Below are 19,488 nucleotides of genomic sequence, written 5' to 3'. Positions count from 1 at the left end.
AAAGGGGGACCGGAGGGTGTGCTCCAACTATAGGGGGATCACACTCCTCAGCTTCCTTAGGAAAGTCCAGGGTAATGGAGAGGAGGGTTTGATCGATAGTTGAATCTCGGATTCAGGAGGAACAATGCGGTTTTCCTCCTGGTCGCAGAACACTGGACCAGCTCTAGACCCTCCATAGGGGCTCGAGGGCTTGTGGGAGTTCACTTGACCAGTTCACGTGTTTTGTGGACTTGGAGAAGGTGTTTGACTGTGTCCCTCGTGGTGCCTTGCTCTGGGAATACGGAGTCCGGGGCCCCTTGTTAAGGGCCGTCCGGTCTCTGTGTGACTGGAGTAGGAGTCTGGTCCGCATTGCCGGCAGTAAGTCGGACCTGTTCCCGGTGCATGTTGGACTCCAGCAGGGCTGAACTTTGTCACCGGTTCTGTTCATAATATTTATGGACAGAATTTCTAGGTGCAGCCAGATGCCGGAGGGGGTCCGGTTCGGGAACCACAGGATTTCATCTCTGCTTTTTGCAGATGATGTTGTCCTGTTGGCTTCATCGAACCTGGACCATCATGCACTGGGGCGGTTCGCAGCTGAGTGTGAAGCGGCAGGGATGAGGATCAGCACCTCCAAATCTGAGGCCATGGTCCTCGACCGGAACAAGGTGGCTTGCCCCTTCCAGGTCGGTGGAGAGACCCTGTCCCAAGTGGAGGAGTTTAAGTATCTTGGGGTCTTGTTCAGGAGTGAGGGACGGATGGAGGTGAGATCGACAGGCGGATCGCTGCAGCGGCTGCAGTGATGCAGTCGTATCGGTCCGTTGTGGTGAAGAGGGAGCTGAGCCGAAAGATGAAGCTCTCGATTTACCAGTCAATCTACGTTCCCACCCTCACCTATGGTCATGACTGAAAGGACAAGATCCCGGATACAAGCGGCCGAAATGAGCTTCCTCCGTAGGGTGGCTGGACTCCCTTAGAGATAGGGTGAGGAGCTCAGTCACCAGGGAGGAGCTCGGAGTAGAGCCGCTACTCCTCCACATCCAGAAGAGTAGCTGAGGTGGCTCGGGCACCTCTTTAGGACGCCTCCCTGGGGAGGAGTTCTGGACATGTCCCACCGGGAGGAGACCCTGGGGAAGACCCAGGACACGCTGGAGAGACTGTCTCGCAGCTGGCCTGGGAACACCTTCCTCCTCCCAGAGGAGCTGGAGGAAGTGTCCAGGGACAGGAAGTCTGGGAATCTCTGCTGAGACCATTGCTCCCATGAGCCAGTCCTGGATGAGCGGTGGAAGATGGATTGGTATTTTTAATATGTTGCTCATGTTTGTATTTACCTTCTAAAACACTGCTAAGAAAAATGATTATTCAGTCATTTTAAGTGATGTGTAATCAGTGAAGACTGATTATGGAAGATTAGGGTGAAAAATAAAGGGATTCATTTTTAAAAATGTCAGTATAAACCAGCTACTTCCAGTTATTTCACACTGGAGACCAAAGAACAAAGTTGCAGTTTGTTGGACACTGCGAGTGAGACTGAAGTTACTTGTTGGCCAGAAGATAATACTGAACCATGGCTGCCTCCTGCTGGTTCACTGTGTCAACTACAAGCTCACACTGTGAGAACCCAGCCATGTGCAGGGAAAGAGAACAAAACAACCTGCCCTAGTTAACCCCGGCCCAAGATACGAAGAGACAATACAATTACTGGAGCAAAGCATGTTTCTTTATTTGTAAGTGTACAAAACAAGTGCAAAAATAGTGACTCATAAGAGCTACATAAGGTTGAACGTGCCCTTCAAAGATCAGTCAGAAGATACAAATTGAGATGCATCAGTGCTTTTCCAAGAGGATTAAAGGGGTTCAAAGGTGCAGTCTTGCGCAGTAGAAAAAAAAATACAATTGCCAAACATGGACTTGGGATTCACAGCATCTGATAAGTGCAAACTGCAGAAACAAATGCTAAATTCATCAGCATTCTCCCTTTAAAAAACAATGCAGAGTGCAAAGATTCAACAAGGAAGGATCTCTGACTGAGATTCATTCTGGTACACTTAAACAGCTTTGGCCCATGGGTTACTGTCAATTACTTCCTAGGCTGCGTAAACATACAAGACATACAGACACACCTAAAGCACTTCTTCAACTGGCTACATGACGACCCGGACGGATCCTGCCCGGGTCTTTACCGTTACCGGGGGCTGCGTGGCATGAAAGCACCTACGTTTCACAGCTGAACACTGACCAACACTGACGGGAGAGGAGCTAAGTCTGACGGGTGGGAGGAGCCTATATGATGCAAAAACCTCAGCAAAGAGAGCAACTACAGGATATATGAGAATCAATGCAGATCCACGTTGCAACGACGAGCCTAAACAGATTTAAAGGCATCTTGGGTTGTGGTGCAAATCAACAGAAAAACAAAAGAAAGGCACAGCTGTTGGCTTTAGAGCGGCTACTGACTGAAACCCTAAACGCTGCGAACAACAAACCGTACACAGAATAAGCCCAAGTGTGAATCCAGCAGTCCCCCGTGGCCACACAGCCCCCCGCCTGGCGTCTACAGGATGGCGCACTTGGGCTTCTTCTTCTTCTCGGGTTTGGCGGCTTGGGTTTCCTTGTGGCCGTAGTAGCTGGAGAAACAGGCGGGAGCGACGATGGGCTCCCGGAGGCTGAGCAGCCACCTGCCGGCGCCGTAGTAGGCCAGGCCGCCCAGCTCCATCTCCTCCACCGTCTCCCCCTGCTGGCCCTCCTGCTGCAGCGCCAGGATCTCCAGCAGGTCCAGGCCCGTCTGCACCGGCTCCACGCCGTCGGCGCAGCCCAGCGTGACGTGGGCGCGGCTCCCCGGGGGCAGCGAGGCGGCGGCCGGAACCGCAGACTCCGCCTCCTTCTCCGCGTCCGCCGGCCACAGCTGGAGCTGCTCCTCGGTGAGAGACACGCGGGCGCCGACGGTGCGGGGCGTGACGAAGAGGGCGCTCAGCGACAGCTCCGACACGGAGCCGTAGAAATCCTTGATCGCCTGGAGGGGAAACGAAATGAGATTAACATTACCAGATATCAGACGTACAGTGGTGGATAAGACAATCTGAGAAAATAAAAGAATTGATGCAGTTTTGATTCTTACCGGGTTCTGTGCGTATTCTTTGGCACCATCAGCTTTTCCATAGTTGCAGAATTTTGTAGTGCAATGGAGGGCTCCTTTGGCTTTAAAGTAATGCTCCAGGTCCACCTCGGCCTCAGCCTTCCCTGTGACTGGAGAGAACCAAACGGGTTTACATCACACCAGATAATCACTGCGTTTCTCCACAGAACTAAACAGAAAAAAAAAAAACACTTACAGTCCATCAAGTGTTTCTTGAAGGCATCCAAAGTGTCCAGAGTCTTGACGAAGTCCAGCGCCATGCACTTGACCTTGTCCTGGGCCGAGGACAGCAGGAACCAGCCGAAGTAGAGCGGCAGGGAGACCTCCAGCAGCGGCGCCTTCATGGCCTCCAGCTTGGCCGGCTCCAGTCCTCGCTTGGTCCTCTTGGACAGCTGCTCCGGATCTCTGCTCCACTCCGTCTGCGGCTCCAGGAAGACGGGCACCAGGTGCTGCTGCTCGGCCAGCTCGGCCAGGCGGACCAGCCGGTCCAGCGTGTGGTTGGTGTCGTCCACCACGATGAGCAGGGAGGAGGTGGTGCCTTCGCCGCAGCGGGCCACCACCGCCTCGTCCAGGGCGCGGTAGCCGTCGGCGCTCGACGCGGGGCTTTCTGGTTTGATTCCATGGTCGTCCGCGCAGACGACGGAGCACATGTCTTTGTAGGCGTCGGCGATGGCGCGGGCCAGGAAGGTTTTGCCGCTTCCGGGGAGTCCTCTCAGGACGACCAGGGTGCGAGACAGCCGCAGGGCTTCTCTGGTCTGATCGCGCTCTAACAACGCAAAGGACAGCGATCCAGACGCAGGATCTGGGTCTTCTTCCTTCGGAGGGTCAGCGCTGACCTGCTCAGAGTTAGCTTCTGCTGGCTGTTCTGAAGGCACCGTCTCGTTCGACGACGACACCTCGCTCTCCGGCAGCCCATTCACCAGCGGGCTTTCCGTGGACGACGACGACGCTGCCACCAACGGCGGGCTTTCCGTGGATGACGCCACTTCCAGTGAAGACGCCACCTCATCCGAGGAGGACACTCCGTTCTCTAATAGCTTCTCTGAACACACATGCTCCACGGACGCCACCGCCTCCTCCACCGAGGAGGCCACTGCCTCCTCCACTGAGGACGCCACCTCGTCCGACGAGGACAGCCCGTTCTCCGTCGGCTTTGCCTCTGGAGCTGCAGGGGCGACTCGTGCGAGCATTTCAGGCACCGCTTGTGGTTCAACCTCCGTTTCTGGCAGCTTCTCCGGCTCTGGCACGCTCTCCGTCACCGGCGACGGTTCTGGCTCGCTCTCCGGCACAAGCTGCTGCTCAGCACTTTCTGCCTCGGCCGGGTCGGACGCCTTTTCAGACGGCTGCTCTGGTTCTGGAGGTGCCAGCGGCTCTTTCCCCTGAGGCGAATCGCTGCCCTGTGTGTCGCTGCCGTTGACCGCCAGCTGCTCGGCCTCCATGTCAGCAGCTGGTGGTTTCTCAGGCTCTGCGGACTCCTCTGGTGTCTCCAGCGTCAACGCAGCCACTTTTTCCATTACGGACTCCTCTGGCTCTGGCACCACTGCCACCTCACCAGCATTTTCAGGATCCATGTCTGGTATTAAAGCCAACTTTGCACCAGATTGTACCTAAAACCAAAACAGAGGAACGACTCAGACAAGAGAAAACACCAGTTTTAATGAATCCATGCAATACATGTGCAAGCGTTGAGAAGGTGATACTGATTTCGACAGTCCAGTTTCATCATGGAAGGATTGTGAAACTCACTTTCAGATCATGTGTTTTTTGTCAAGGACAGAAATAAGCGGTCTAGTGGATTACTGTCATAATGCCTCAAAGAGGAAGTTCTACAATAACTAGGGTTAAATTTGGAGTTTAGAGGAGGAGGGGGGGGTCTCAAACACACAGAAAGCACCGCTGTTTGTTTAATCCTATGCAGCTCAATAAAATTTCCTTGCATCTCCCCTTCACACTGATCCATGCCTGGTCTGGGTGCTGCAGCTCTGCACAGGGAGGAGGAGGGTGGGGGCGAGGGAGGTGGTAGGCACAGTTCTCTTTATACAAATACTGATTTGCATTTCCCAGATAAGCAAATTAGGGCTTTTAAACGGCACAAGCAGCGAGCTACAGTTACTGGAGGCCTGCTTGGAAATTCCAGCTGCGCCAAAGCGTGCCAGCAAACCAAGACAAAGGGCAGTAAAAAAAAATACCCAGAAGAAAGGAAAAAAAAACAGAAATGGGGAGATCGATGAAAAGCTGGATCTTCTGACATGTTAGTTAACTAAAACCGACTGAAGTGAAAGCCCTTCGTGTCGGTTGGGCAGAAAGGGAAGAAGCTCTCATCAGAACAGACGGTTTTAAAGAAACAAAAAGCAATTTGATCATCCGCGAGTCTCTGATTCACAGCGGACGAAACCGAAGAGAGCAGAGGCAGCGAGCCTCCAGCGGGGCGTTTTAACCCCCGTTTCTCAAGCTGCAAAACCAATTTAAACGGTTCTAAATTTCAGCGTGTTAACTGCGGAAACCGTTTTTTTTCTAGAAGTTAGCAGCGCGCCGTGTAGGCTTCAGAAAAATCACTAGAAGTTGAATATTCCGTTTCAGTTTCACACAATACAGCCAGACAAACAGATTCGCCGAGTTGGCTCCGGCATCAGCTGCCACGTTCAAAGCGCCGTGTAAACAAGCCGAGCGACGGAAAAACAACGCAAACTAAAAAGGAAAGACTTTAATTTGACGAATTAAAGCATAAAACCGAAGCAGCGTGGAGCCGAGCGAGACTTTTGTTCGCCGAGAGGCCGGCTTACCGGAGGGGACGGGACGGGCTGCTGCAGGTCGCTGGTGCCGCTGACCACGCGCTCCGCTCAGGACACAATGACAAGGCAGCCGTGAGCACGTGAACCCGCGCCTCTTCAAGGGAGGGGAGGGGGAGGGGCCGGAAGCCGCCGTGAACGCGCAAGGGGCGTGGCCGCAGGCACGCCCCTGACCACCGGAAGTGCGCTCATCACCGAATATTTATCTACATTACGATTTTAGATTATTTCCTAAATCTGTCAGACATACAGTCGAACTATTGTCAATAATTGAACATTTAATTTTATTTACTGTCATTTTATGTTATTTTTATTTCTTTTTCATCATATATTGTATATTCTGACGTATGATAACCCTACTGGGACTGACAGATTTGCTATATGGTATTTTTTGGCTTTTTCCATGCACATTCTGAGTTACCTATTCTAAAGATCAAAATGTTAAATGTCAAGAATTAGTATTTTGTTCTGTACTGTGAGCGTCAATCAGCAAAAAGAAGAAATGGGAGAAAGAGGCCATCTGATGGACAGCCTATTTCACTTCAATGGTTTTCAATAAATTGCCTGATCAAAATATTTCATCACTTGCTCCCATTTCATCTTTTTGAATCCTGACGCTCTAGTTAGAATTGTCCTGGGATCCACCAGTGCAAAATGCAAATTATTGTAATTTTCAACTGGTCATTTGATTTGGATCAGGACTATATGTTGATGTAAGTACAAAATGCTCTATTTTTGTGATACATTTTGTGCATTTGCAACAAAAACAAACGACTGGAAATCAAAAACACAACACAGAGAATATTGATATGAGACCCTTTGTAACAGGATCAAACTAATTCTGAATCATTCTGTGTAATGCACAAACCACAAACTCCACCTCCCTCATCGTATTTGGTCAGACTTTATTCATACAGGACCTTTTATGCCCCTTAATCCAGCTCAGAGTGCTTCATCAAGGACTTTCAAGCTGGTTTTAAGAAAGTAAATGTTTAAATGTGTGCTATGAGTGACTAATAAAATCATCAATCATAAAAAGGAGTTGGAAAAAAATATAGACAAAAAAAGCTTTAAAACCTGAAAATATGAAAGATAAAAGCAAAACATTGTTCATGGAATTTGAATGTTATGAAACTGTTGAAAATTGTTCTGTTATAGGTTTCTTCCATATCTCAGTGAAGTCCCTGCACGGAACACGTGAGATTGATGGAAGCATCAATCTCACGTTGACCTTTGACCTTGCAGCGTCAGTCTTATCGCACTCTGTCCATCTCAGCCTTGCTCTCTGTGCCTGGCCTTGATGTTTTCCTCTTCCTGTATTTGTCATCCTCTTGTTGCGGGCGCGCGCGTGCACACACACACACGCACACGCACACGCACACACACACACAGCCCAGACAAACACTAATTGAACATAGAAATATCAAACAGAAGCACAATAAAATAGAAGAACTTCATCATGAAATTCCACTTGAATACCTGTGACGTGAACACAGTCTGACACGAGCAAGACGCTGCCATCTTTATGTAAATGAACCAGTGTGTGCTTGGTGGCAAAGGGGAAGTGGAGCACAGGGTGTTAAACTATGTATGAAGGAACTCTGCAGTCAGAACAGGACGGAGGCGTGCTGGTAGTCATGCCTCTGCACAGCCACGCAGTAAATGTTGCTCCTACGGCATTGACATAACCGCTGCCGTGTTTCACGGACGGGCTCGGACATTGTCACTGTGGCAGGTGTCGATTTGCTTCATCGAGAGCCTGAAAGCAGAAATAAAGAGACATGATCAGTCAAGACGGTCTCATAAAGACAGAAAGCAGACGGCAGAGGGGAGGGAACCTTCTGGATGGCACACACGGCAGAGTCATCCTCCTGACGTTTGGCAAGAGTCAGAGCTCTCTCGAAATGAGCAACGCAGGACTCAAAGTTCCCAAGATGCACTGGAGAGTGGAGGGGAGAAAAAGATGACGTTAGCACAGTGAGAACATCTTAAACACACTGAGACGAGACAGACGCCATGAGGCAGCTACATTCTGACTGCGCCACCAGAACGCTGGCGTTCATCTGCCACTTCTCGTCGGCCGTCTGGTCGGCGGCGGCGGCCGAGCGGCGGGCGTAACCCCGGGCCTCCTCGTGCCGGCCGAGCTCCAGGCAGCACCAGCCCATCTCGTGGAACAGCCAGGTCTCCTCCAGGCCGCCGCGGCACAGGGGAAGCTTCTGCTTCCAGCTGAGAGACACGAGAGACGGTCGGGCTTCTCTTCAAACGTTTCAAACTTTTGGCTTCATGCTTCACTCACTAGTCTACGGCCTGCTCAAAGCGTCCCATGCGAGCGCAGACACTGCCGATATTGTCCAGCGCTCTGGACATCGCCTCCTGGAGTTTACTGTTGGTCAAACAGTTTAATCAGCACATTGAACATCTACATACAGTCCTGCTGCGCAGCGTCTTTTAATCCTCACCACTGTTTGGAAAGCTCCAGATCCTTCTGATGATGCTCGAGCGCTCGGTCCATGTCTCCCAGCTGCAGCCAGGCGTTTCCCATGCAGCTGTGCAGGCTGGACAACACCTCCTTTTTATTGGGAACGGCTCGCTCGGACCACCTCTGCACCGCCTTCATGGTTTCCTCTGCCTTCTTCAGACTCAGCGCTGCGTTTCCAGACGTCAGCTCTGCAAACACACGGGGGAAGCGGCGTTTGAAGACAGAATGGCGGCGTGTCCAGGCAGAGGCTGCAGCGTCTCACCTGCGTCGATCTCATCGAAGCGCTCCAGCAGAAACCGAGCCGGTTCGGAGGGCGTCTGCCGCTTCTGCTTTGGACTTCGCGCTCGTGAGCAGACGGGTTTCTCCTGCTTCCAGAACTCACTGCAGGTGTCCAGATACGACAGGCAGCCCTGGAGGACGTCCTGGAGCTGCTCCCCCGCTTTCGTCCTGCGTTTGACCAAGTCTGTGGATCATTTCAGGACAGTTTAACAATTTTACCCAGGTCTTAAATCAAGTTAAAGACTGGAGAAGCCTCACATGGTGAGCATTCTGTGGAGTAACTCTGCTACCTTGGTCTTTCATCAGGTTTTGGAGGAATTTCCTGTCGCAGTGAAACCCTCCCGGCTGCTGTCTGGGGCTCTTCTCGCGTTTTGGGGTCTTCTGTCGTTTCCCGTTCATCAGGGTTTTGATGGCAGTGACTGGTTGAGTTCTCTGGACCAGTTTAACCAGAGACAGAATATGTTAGTTCAGATGAGAGGTAAACACTACATGCTGGAAACGATTTCACTACTTCTGTCATCACAGATACAGATTATCCACATAATTTCCTTATTTTTCAAACCTGTGTGATAGTTATACCATACGTACCTCTTCATCTTCTCTGAGGAATGACAAGTCTCCTTTAATCTCCAGTTTTACAGAGGAATGGCCTATAAAAGTACAAAAAAGCCATGTTTAGATGGGAGGAAACTGAAGGATTTCTTCCTGATTGGTCAACACTTACTCCCAACAGAGTTCTCGATGGCCTCCTGGGCCTTCTGGATGCCCAGCCTGAAGCCCTGGACCTGTGGTCTCAGCCGTTGTCCTCTGTGGTAAAACACCAGCGCGAACTCGAACTCAGCCATGTAGTATAACGCCTCCGCCTTCTGATACAGTCCCTGGAAAACACAGAGAGCCTGAGGAAACTTCCTGGTGGGCTAATTCAGTCAGTTCTTCATCAGACTGAAATACTTACTTCGAAGAAGGACTTGTCGTCTTTGAGCGAAGCGTCGGCGTCTCTCAGGGCCTTGTCGGGCTGGCCCATCCGCAGGTGACACTTCGATCGACCCACTAAACAGTGTTTATCGTCCGGCTTCAACGCCAGGGCCTGAACACACCGAGAGTCGTTCCCACAGACACAACGCCTTTAAACCACAATGACTAACTGCAACTTCAGACACGCAACCCACCGTGGTGAAGCTGCCGATGGCCTTCTGGTACTCTCCTTTGTGGAACATCCAGTCGCCGTCGGCCATCAGCGTCGTGAAGACGCCTTTGAGCTTGTCGCTCTCCGGGTCTCCGTCTGTGTTTGACATCTTTTAAAAGCTTTAAAAAAACAGGCTTTCCTGCAAAAACACTGAGCAGTGTGTGAGAGCAGAGGCCGCTCTGTATCCCAGCAACTGTAAACAGTGATGAGGGCGAATGGCGCCATCTGGCGGCGGTTAGCAACACAACAACCCCAAGAAACCTGCGACTGGAACCAATCAGGGGAAACCCAGAGGAGGCCAACTTTATTGACACAGCTGGTACTTTTCAGGGACAGGGAGAGGATGGTTTCACCGTAAAGGGCAGAAAAACAATGAAAGCGAAGATGAGGAGGCTCTTCTCTTCTCGCACCGACTCGCCGGTCAGGAAGTAAATGAACATCGCCGGGTTTCCATCTCCACGCAGCGCCCAGTGGCAAACACACACACACACCACGCAGTGTGTGGCATCATGAGAGTGAAATTGTTCTACAATTTGTTCGCGTTGAGTAAAATCACAGAGCTTTGCATCACAATCGAGAACAGATACAGCATCAACAATGTTCAGCACAAGATTTCATGCAGACCCAGCAACACAGTTAACTTCCTGAGTGTTTTCTCTTTTTTTTTTTTTGTCAAAGACATGCTTATAAAGGGTGCCCGGTTTTGAACAGAAGAGAGTCTTCATCTTATATGTATAGCTCCATCAGACAGCAAATTTACAATAAATATACAGAGGAAAATAACAGAAAAAAGTGGGAAAAGAGCTGGAGGCGGCCTTCGCCGGCCGTCTCCGCCGCCATCTCGCTTTCTTTCTAGTGTGCTTTGCTGTGCTGAACGTGCCGGTCGAGGCTCCCGCTGCTGTCAATTTACGATAAAATGATCAATTGCTTGTGGAGGCAGTTCTCAGTGCAGCCGACTGTCGGTCTGACAGATTCTCGGAAAGCAGGAGTGGATTTGCTCAGTGATTTTGTAAAAAAAAAAAAAAAAAAAAAAAAAAAAAAAGAAACAAAAGAAGTAAAATCACTGAGCAAGTTTCATGCAGAGACCCCGCCCCCCTCCCAAGCTGTGGCGCCGCTGCCTCTCCGTGTTCCCCCGCTGGACCCGTGTTGGTAGCCGTTACTGACTCTCAGGTCTGCTTCAGAAAACCAGTAAGCCTATCAACCGGGCCGGCGCCGCGGCGGGGCTGCGGAGTGGCGGTAGCGTGTGGCCGTTTGGTTTTGTTCGCTCGGTCGCTGGCATAGACGAGGGTCTGACCCGAGGCCAGTCAGTCGTTAAATATGGAGGGCGGGGCTGAGGGGCGTCGACGCTGCTGAAAAATCCTGATGTAGTAGATGTTTAGGTAGCGAGATCCTCCGATTAACCGAACTGGAAGAAGAAATTTCCTGGTCCAGAGGCTAAAAACACAGAAACAAACAAACAAATCAGCGACTTTTCATTTATACTCCACATTAAAGTTCAGCTCGATCAGGAATTACCTTCAAAACTGAATCCTCCCGGACCGCCGAAGAACGCCTTGAAAATGTTGTTGGCATCAAAATCTGTCAGGAGGAAAAATGAAAGTGAGAATCTACAAAGCGGAAACGCAGACTTCCTGCCCCGCAGCCCCGGGTCGACCGCCTCACTCACCTCCCATGTTCATGCCGTCGTCCTCCAGGTCCTGGCCGCTGTCGTAGCGGGACTTCTTCTTGGGGTCTGACAGCACGCTGAAGGCCTCGCCCACCTCCTTGAACTTCTTCTCCTCCTCCTTCTGCACCTCCGGAGTGGCACTGGAGTGGCGGTCTGGAGGAAGCAAGTCAGCCACGGCTGTGAATGTGCTGAATCAAGGTAGAAATGTCCCTTTCCCCTGGAAGAGGTTAAAGGTCGTCAGAGGCGAGGCACCTGGGTGATGCAGCAGCGCTCGCTTGCGGTAAGCTTTCTTGATTTCCTCCTCCGTGGCGTTCTTATCCACCCCGAGCACTTTGTAGTAATCTTTCCGTTTGCTCTTCTTCAGCTCCAGCTGTGCGTTCTTCAGCAGGTGCTTGTGTTCTGGTGGAAAACAAAGGAAAAGTCAGCAAACGGTGTAGTGAAGGATGCAGGGCGGAGCGGAGAGCTCTCACCTTTTGTCTTCTCCGTCTGGTAAACCTTCTCGTAGTCCCGCACCGCCTCCTCGTACTGCTCCGTGTCCATGTAGCTGCAACACGGCCGGCAAGACGCACTTAACGCTCGTTCCACAGTCAGACCGCAGCACAGATGAAATGCATGTCAGGTAGCGTACCACTGCGCTCTCCTCAAATAGGCCTTGATGTAGGTCTCATCCAGCTTGATGGCCTTGGAGCAGTCTTCGATGGCCTGATCCAGTTTCTTCAGCTTTCAAAGAAAAGAAGAAGAAAAGGAAATATGTGACCACAGGAGGCGGAAAGGAAGGAAACAACGTGGCAGCGACGAGCGAACAAACCAGAGCCTTCACTGAGCCCAGCAGTGTGTGTGAAACAGAAAGCCACAAGACGCTCTGACTCGACGAGCCACAATAGAAAAAAACCTCGACCCAGATCAAAGGTGCGTCTTTCTGCTGACTGTCGGTGTTTAATTATGAAAACCATTCAAACTTCAACTCTGACGATCGTTTTAACCTCCAGAGCCAATTAAAAACTGAAGCAGTGAGAGATCCACAGACCGCCTGACTCACTCGCTCTCCACGTTCAAACAGACGACAGGCTTATTTAAAAACACCGTGTCACCGTTTGGCTCACCTTGGAGCCGACCGTGGCTCTGTTACAGTACAGCTTGGCGTTAGTCTTGATGTTGTTGGGGTCTATGGTCAGAGCTTCGGAGTACAGCTCGTACGCCGCCTCGTAGCTCCCCTCCTTGAACGCTTTGTTCCCTTCCTCCTTCTTGGCCTTCAGTGCTTTGGCGTTCTGGAAACACAAACACGCCGATTTTTTGGTCTCCTGGGAAGGAAAAGCTGCCGTGGACAGAGCGTCTCCGCCGGGCTGCTCACTCTGCAGGCCAGCCGGGCCTTGTCGTGGTCGGGCGCCATGCGCAGCGCCTGCACGAAGAACTGGACGGCCTTGTCGATGCAGTCCTCGTAGTACAGGCACAGGCCGCGCACGTACAGGGCGTCTGCGTTGGTGGAGTCCATCCGGAGAATGTCGCTGCGTGGAGAAGACAGAAGGAAACCTCGGTCAGCTGGATGGTTGGAAAACCGTGCGGTGTGCGTCGTCCTCACCTGGCGACGGACTGCGCCTCGGGGTACTGCCCCAGCAGCGCCAGGCACTCCGCCTTCAGGATCTTGAATCTGTGGCAGGCTGAGGCGAAGTCCAAGGCACGGTCCATGCAAAACACAACCTGAGAGAGGAGCAGAGATCTGCCTGAAGCTCGCCGCGGTCAGCGGTCGCATGACGCAACGGAGAAACGGGAAGCTCACCATCCTGAAGTCTCTCTTCTCGAAGCCGATCTCCGCCATTCTCTCGTACTCAAGGATGGCCTCCGCGTTCTTCAGCTGCCAGCAGAACAGTTAAAATGAACTTTTTTAAATTAATGAGTGCATCTCTACTTCCTAGTATAAATATAAGTTCATGAATTCCATACATTGCACGAGAATGTTCGTACACACTCACTACACACACATCTGTATGTGTGCACTAATGTTACCCCTGGTGCTCTGATCCCTCTGGGACCAGGACCTCACAGTCTGTACTAAAGTCGTGTGTCTAATCGGAGTCTGGCTCACCTCCTGCTGGGCCTGGCCGTTGTCTGGCTCCAGCTCCAGAACCTTCTGGAAGCAGCGTCTGGCGGCCATGGCATTCCCCAGCGACAGGTGGCACTTCCCCTCCCGCAGATGGCCCTGTGGGTCACACGTTTACACTTCACACGTCTGCAACTTTACAGCCGTGTTAAACAGCGATGACCTCCCATTAGGACATTTACAAGTCACCGCTGACCCCAAAGACACTCGCAGACGGGCTGTCAGAGCACACAGGAGACCACAAACCTTCATGAAGCTGTTGTCTAGTCGCACCGACTGCTGCGCGTCCTCCAGAGCCTCTCTGTACCGGTACAGCATCATGAGTGTGGCGGCTCGATTCCCATAATAACTTGCATTTTTGGGACACATGTCTGCAAAAGTAAGACATTATCAACATCCATCAATAGAAAACAAGATTATAATAACTTGTTTTCGTTCACAGGGAATGCACCAGTTCAGAGTACTTACCAATGGCCTTGGTGTAATAGTTGAAAGCTTCTTCATAATCCTTCTTGATGTAAAAGGCATTGCCTTGCTCTTTGAAGCCTTCTGCCTCCCTGTGTGGCAGGAAGAAAAGAGCATGTAAATCCAGCAGGAGACGCAGGAGGAGACGCAGGAGGAGCCCCGCTATCGACCACATTCAGAGCACCGCTGGCCTCACGGCTTATCTCACATTCTGGGAGAAAACAAGTTACGTCAGGCGCTGTCAGCTGTGTCTAACCCTAACGATTTGCAGCAAGTTCTGACAGAATGTCCTGATGGTGGCCTGATTACAGCGTCACCGTTTGTGATGTGACTGTTGTTGTGAGACAAAACACTGTTGCATCTTAATGCAATGACTGGTTACGCAGCAATTACTCACTACTTTTTAATCCAAGTACTTTGTTACTCTTGAAGTGATGTCCCAGCTGTGGATGAGAGGCCATGTGTTGATCTCTGGGGAGTCACTGCATCCACTCTGACACTGAGAGAGCATGTCCAACACTGTCAACGAGGGAGCATCGAGGAGCTGACTGGCTCGCAGCTGGCTAAACATAGAAAGAGCCCAAACAGCAGGGCAGGGGTGTCTATTCCCAGCCAAGCCCTGGCTATTTTCTGTGAAGCTTGCAGCAAAGAGCGGAGCCAGGAACATATGACACCACGCCGTGGGCCAGTGCCATTACTCCTCTCCTGGACAGCGCTCACGCTCTCACATCCTGACCACACATTGTGAGAATCTGTCATTAAAGCAGCCGCTGCCTTCCAGGGCGCTGATGTGAGGAGGACAACTGACAACCCCGTCAACTTTCACTGCGACCCCGCAGCGGCTTTCAGAGGGGGGGAGTACCACCAAGCAGGACGCTTTGCATGGCCAAATTTAGCTAAACAGTTAGCGGCGGCGCGGCTAGTTAGCTTTCATAATGCGACAACAGAATTAACACGACAGCGGCTCTCGCTCGCGCGCCCCGGCGCGAGGAGTCGACACGGACGGCTTTCGGGAGCTGACAGCACAGACGTGAATTTCCTCACCTCTCTATTTCCTCGTCACTGAGCAGATCGATGTCAGGGTCCATGTTCACAGCATCACCGCTCTCCGTCGCCATTTTGCCGTCAATGAGAAGGGGGCGTGGCCTCGGACTGCAGTCGTGACGTACACTGTAAACAGGAAGTGGGTCCTTTAGAGAAAAAGCGAGAGGTTCGGAGGTAAAAATAATGTCCTTTTTTAAAAAGTATATGCTCTGATATCTACGTATACAGTACCCCAAACAAGTGATTTGTTAATTTCGGCACGCTTTAAATGTAATTAGATCTGTGTTTTATATTGTTGGTTTATAGTCCGTCATGAAAGCTAACGCTAAGCTAAGTAAACGAGATGCTAAGCTAACGTTTTGAAGTTTGATTCTAGAAAAAAGGCTTGATCATTTTATAACAATATTGTTTTAGTTTGTTTTAAATATCAGCATAGCTTCTCGTGTAACATGCATTACTAGCTACCCTTATCATGTGACTGTGAATGTCTGTGTGCTGACCAGATCGTGGGCAGAGGACAGGGACTCGCCGCCATGGGGAAAAGCTGTAAGGTGGTGGTGTGCGGCCAGGCAGCTGTTGGGAAAACAGCTGTTTTGGAACAATTACTCTACGCCAACCACGTCGCAGGTGTGTGGCAGTGTCACATTACAGAGGAGAGCAGGTCTGATCATGGACATGTCATCCATCTTTGTTCGTTTGCAGGCTTTCGTGCAAATTTAAACCTCTATTTGTTTTAAAATCTACACTGAACATGCCTGCTTTTGAGGTGTAATTTAGGGAATGCCACATCCTACTTGAATATTCTAAAATCTTCTTGGGTGCAGCTACTCCTAAACATCCATAATCTAATCAAAATGTGAATTTCTGTGAAACCTTTGTTCCAGAAAGTGAATTGTTACGTTTTCACATGTACTAATAGCATTAAAGTGCACATTAATAGATGTACAAAACGACATTATTACAGGTCATCACAGTTTAGAGGGGGAGTGAGGATTTGAAGAATCTAAAGTCACTTTTTCACAAGTTTATTGCAATTTTCGTCACTTTGGGAATCAGTCTTAGTTTGTTGTCCCAGTCTTGATGTTAGATTGATCAGTTTCCAGATTCACTTCAGTCCTCTTGATCTCTCTTCTGTTGAGGTTTCTGCACGATGACTGAATCTGTTTCTCGTCCTTCAGGTTCGGAGCCCATGGAGACCCTGGAGGACATTTACATCGGCTCCGTAGAGACCGACCGCGGCACGCGAGAGCAGGTGCGCTTCTACGACACCCGCGGCCTCCGCGACGGGATGGAGTTTCCGCGGCACTACTACACCTTCGCCGACGGCTTCGTGCTGGTCTACAGCATCGACAGCAAGGAGTCCTTCAAGCGAATGGAAGCCCTGAAGAAAGACATCGATCGCCACAGAGACAAGAAAGAGGTGAGCTCTGACCCTGAGGATCAGCTGGGAAAGAAAGGAGGGACATTTTACCACAGAAGGATTTGGCATGGATGACTCGCCATAAGATGTTTATATTTAAAAGCTGCTGGAGTGAAGCTCGCTGTCGTCTGCCGGTGGGACTGACTCCATGAACCTTGTCCACAGGTGACAATCATCGTCCTGGGAAACAAGCTGGACAAGCAGGACGAGCGGCGGATCGACTCCAACATGGCCCAGAACTGGGCCAAGAACGAGAAGGTGCGCCTGTGGGAGGTGTCGGTGGCGGACCGCCGCACGCTCATCGAGCCCTTCGTCTACCTGGCCAGCAAGATGACCCAGCCGCAGAGCAAGTCCACCTTCCCGCTCAGCCGCAACAAGAACAAAGGCAGCGGCTCCACGGACAGCTGAAGGAGCCGTCTGCCTCGGGCGAGACGGGGGAAAACAGGGGGGGCATTAAAGGGACCGTCGATTTTACTAGAAACAAGTTTTTGATAAAGCGTGAAAAATCATATTTATACACAGCTGTATGTGATGTCTGGTGAAAAATACATGATGTTTCATCAGTTCTGATCAGACTGATTCTAAGTCTTGTTAAACTGCTGACGGTCAACAGTCAGATCCTGATTCACATTCGAAGGGAACCTCGAAACCTCTGCTCCAGCGTTGGACACTGACTGAAGAGAAATCACAGGTTTCAGACGTTACTGAATCTCCTCCGTTTGCCGATCTGGAGGTTTGTTACACGATTCACTGCTGAGTGGATGGTATTCACTAAACACTGCTACAGGCTCGATCGACAATCCTGGACCGACGTCGACGCAGATCACTGAACACAAGGTCAGATTAGAGGAGCTGAAAAACACTGAAAATACTTTCTGTATTTGTCTGAAAAACCCAGAGAATGTTACATGTAACATTTTTCCAGGACTGTCGTCCCTTTATGTGTAAATATTCTGAGCTTCACTTGCCATTTGTTTCCACGTTTTGTGAAGAAATTAAAGAGTGTTGAAATTAGTGTTTGTGTGGTTTTTATTTAATTAAACACAGACAGGCCTTTTTTTAATATCTGGGAGGGGAATTAGAGGAGAGACGTGGAAATTAAAGTGATAGTTTATCATTGTGATGAATCACAGATGTCATTAATTTACTTTGGAAAGTATTTAGGAGCAGTCTGTGTTTTGACTCTGATTAAATTTATTTACTGGCGTTAATTATAAACGCCTGGTCGGTAATGAGCCCAGTGTATTAATAGTCCTGATTTATTGATCTCTGCCCTGCCTGTGAAATGAACAATGTCTCCAGTGTCTCAGATTCTGGCTGTCTGCTGCCCCCTGGTGGTCACGATTAGGAAGTGCAACTGCAGGACCACGACCCTAAGCTCGGGGTGTTCAACCTGCGGCTCTGGGGCCACGTGTGGCTCTTTAGCCTTCACGACATGATACGTGAATCAACATTTAACGTATTTTTACATTATTACATGATTCGTCACTCTTGGATCAAAAGGAATTCAAAAAAGGTAAAAGTAATATTTGGAAAAATAGCAAAAAAACAGAAGAAAATGATAGAACAGCTTAAAAAACCTGAAATTTCTACAATTTTTAACATAAGAATATGAAATATGGCAGGAAAAAAGCATGCAAAGCTATTTAAAAAGAGGTAAAATGGCTAAAACAGCTAAAATTTCAAAACTGTCAATAATAAAGCTTGAAAAGAGGGATGAGACTGTTAAAATAACACACACAAAAATAGGTTCAATGTAATAAAATGTTCACTATTCTGAGCTGTAGTTAAAATTTCATGAATGCATCATAAGATATAGTTTTTGTTTGTGCATCAAAACCAAATATGAAACTTCGTGAACTGCAGTCGCCTCATTTTAATGGATAAATGTGTTTTATGGCTCCAGAACAACCTGAGTTGACGGAAAATCACTAAAATGGCTCTTTTGGTCATAAAAGGTTTCCCTAACCCAGCCCTATCCCTAGCCTAACTTAACCCTACCCTTCAAACTGAAACAACAAATCGAGAGCATGATAGCTTCTTAACACCAATAACTCTCATATTTACCTCTGTGTTGTTGTAAATTTATAACATGAGTCTTTTTGCAAAACAAACTCTATATAATGTGTCTTTTTCCAGCTTGTGTGAACAGTTTGAACTTTCCTGCATGAAAAAATGGATATATTAAAGTTTTTTTTTTTTATTACCACCGAGGCAGCAGTATTACAGACTGATGTTGATGAGGAGTTGACCTCCGACCCCGGGAGCTGCTGCACTGACCCCCTTCCCACAGCGGCCGTCGTGAAGCATCAGATAAACAAAACGACCCCGCCGAGCGCGTTAAATGGCAGAGTCACCTTTATTCCCCGCTCTCTGCGGCCTGTATTCCTCCGCTGGAAATACCAGCCGCCCCGAAGCCGTCAGTCATGTCAAATGTCAGCAGGCATGCTCCCGGTGAAGGGAGACAGACCATCCGTCCTGAAAACGCACGCCAATTTCATCTGGAAAAGTCAAGCCTGCCGTCGGGAGAAAACACAGGATTTTGCTCGTTTCTCGTGTGGTGGATTCTTAAAACAGGCTGTTTTCTCAGAGTTTTGACATGTCTGACACACACACGATGACAGAACGTCTCACAACGGTCAATAGAAAGGAGCATTTGAGCTCAAAGTGTTAAAAGGAGGAAGATGAAGGACAAATGGATTTATTGTCCTGCCCCTCATCTGCGCCTCTTCTTTTCCAGCTGGTGTTTTCTGCGTTCATGTGTCTTCTACAGTCAGCTCCCAGTTGCTCTGGCGCTCATTGATTTGATTGGAATTCTTTGCCTCAGCGGCACAGTTGGGCTGTAAACCTTCTTCCTCCAGACGTGGAGAACAATGCAGACAGCTTCGACCCCACCAGCGCAGCAGACTGTAACACGTATTCACTTCCTGAAACCTTCTTGATCCGC

The 19,488-nt window shown here is 49.8% G+C and overlaps 3 protein-coding genes across 3 annotated transcripts; 1 reads left to right on the top strand and 2 right to left on the bottom strand.

Moving 5' to 3' along the window:
• Window positions 1-1,963: 1,963 nt before the first annotated feature.
• Window positions 1,964-9,957, bottom strand: LOC115386636 (tetratricopeptide repeat protein 25-like). Its single transcript, XM_030089037.1, has 14 exons — window positions 9,832-9,957; window positions 9,618-9,749; window positions 9,387-9,540; window positions 9,251-9,312; window positions 8,953-9,094; window positions 8,646-8,846; window positions 8,364-8,571; window positions 8,201-8,287; window positions 7,934-8,130; window positions 7,743-7,843; window positions 5,899-5,949; window positions 3,312-4,722; window positions 3,098-3,225; window positions 1,964-2,992 (listed from the first exon to the last, which is right to left on the bottom strand). Exons 1-14 carry the CDS (start codon window positions 9,955-9,957, stop codon window positions 2,534-2,536), a joined length of 3,459 nt encoding a protein of 1,152 aa, XP_029944897.1. The 3' UTR covers window positions 1,964-2,533.
• A 491-nt stretch (window positions 9,958-10,448) lies between these two features.
• Window positions 10,449-15,261, bottom strand: dnajc7 (DnaJ (Hsp40) homolog, subfamily C, member 7). The gene is made up of 14 exons (XM_030089409.1): window positions 15,122-15,261; window positions 14,081-14,169; window positions 13,859-13,983; window positions 13,598-13,711; window positions 13,292-13,366; window positions 13,094-13,212; window positions 12,866-13,019; window positions 12,618-12,782; window positions 12,143-12,234; window positions 11,985-12,058; window positions 11,767-11,913; window positions 11,515-11,667; window positions 11,364-11,426; window positions 10,449-11,282 (listed from the first exon to the last, which is right to left on the bottom strand). Exons 1-14 carry the CDS (start codon window positions 15,193-15,195, stop codon window positions 11,245-11,247), a joined length of 1,482 nt encoding a protein of 493 aa, XP_029945269.1. The 5' UTR covers window positions 15,196-15,261; the 3' UTR covers window positions 10,449-11,244.
• nkiras2 (NFKB inhibitor interacting Ras-like 2) lies at window positions 15,232-17,555 on the top strand. The gene is made up of 4 exons (XM_030089410.1): window positions 15,232-15,295; window positions 15,625-15,748; window positions 16,300-16,541; window positions 16,707-17,555. The coding sequence occupies exons 2-4, from the start codon at window positions 15,655-15,657 to the stop codon at window positions 16,947-16,949; spliced, it is 579 nt and encodes a 192-aa protein (XP_029945270.1). The 5' UTR covers window positions 15,232-15,295; window positions 15,625-15,654; the 3' UTR covers window positions 16,950-17,555.
• Window positions 17,556-19,488: the final 1,933 nt, after the last annotated feature.

The sequence above is a fragment of the Salarias fasciatus genome, chromosome 4, assembly GCF_902148845.1.
Source record: "Salarias fasciatus chromosome 4, fSalaFa1.1, whole genome shotgun sequence".
Classification (NCBI taxonomy): Eukaryota; Metazoa; Chordata; class Actinopteri; order Blenniiformes; family Blenniidae; genus Salarias; species Salarias fasciatus.
The sequence above is the reverse complement of the archived record's forward strand: the minus strand, read 5'-3'. Positions and strand labels throughout refer to the sequence as shown.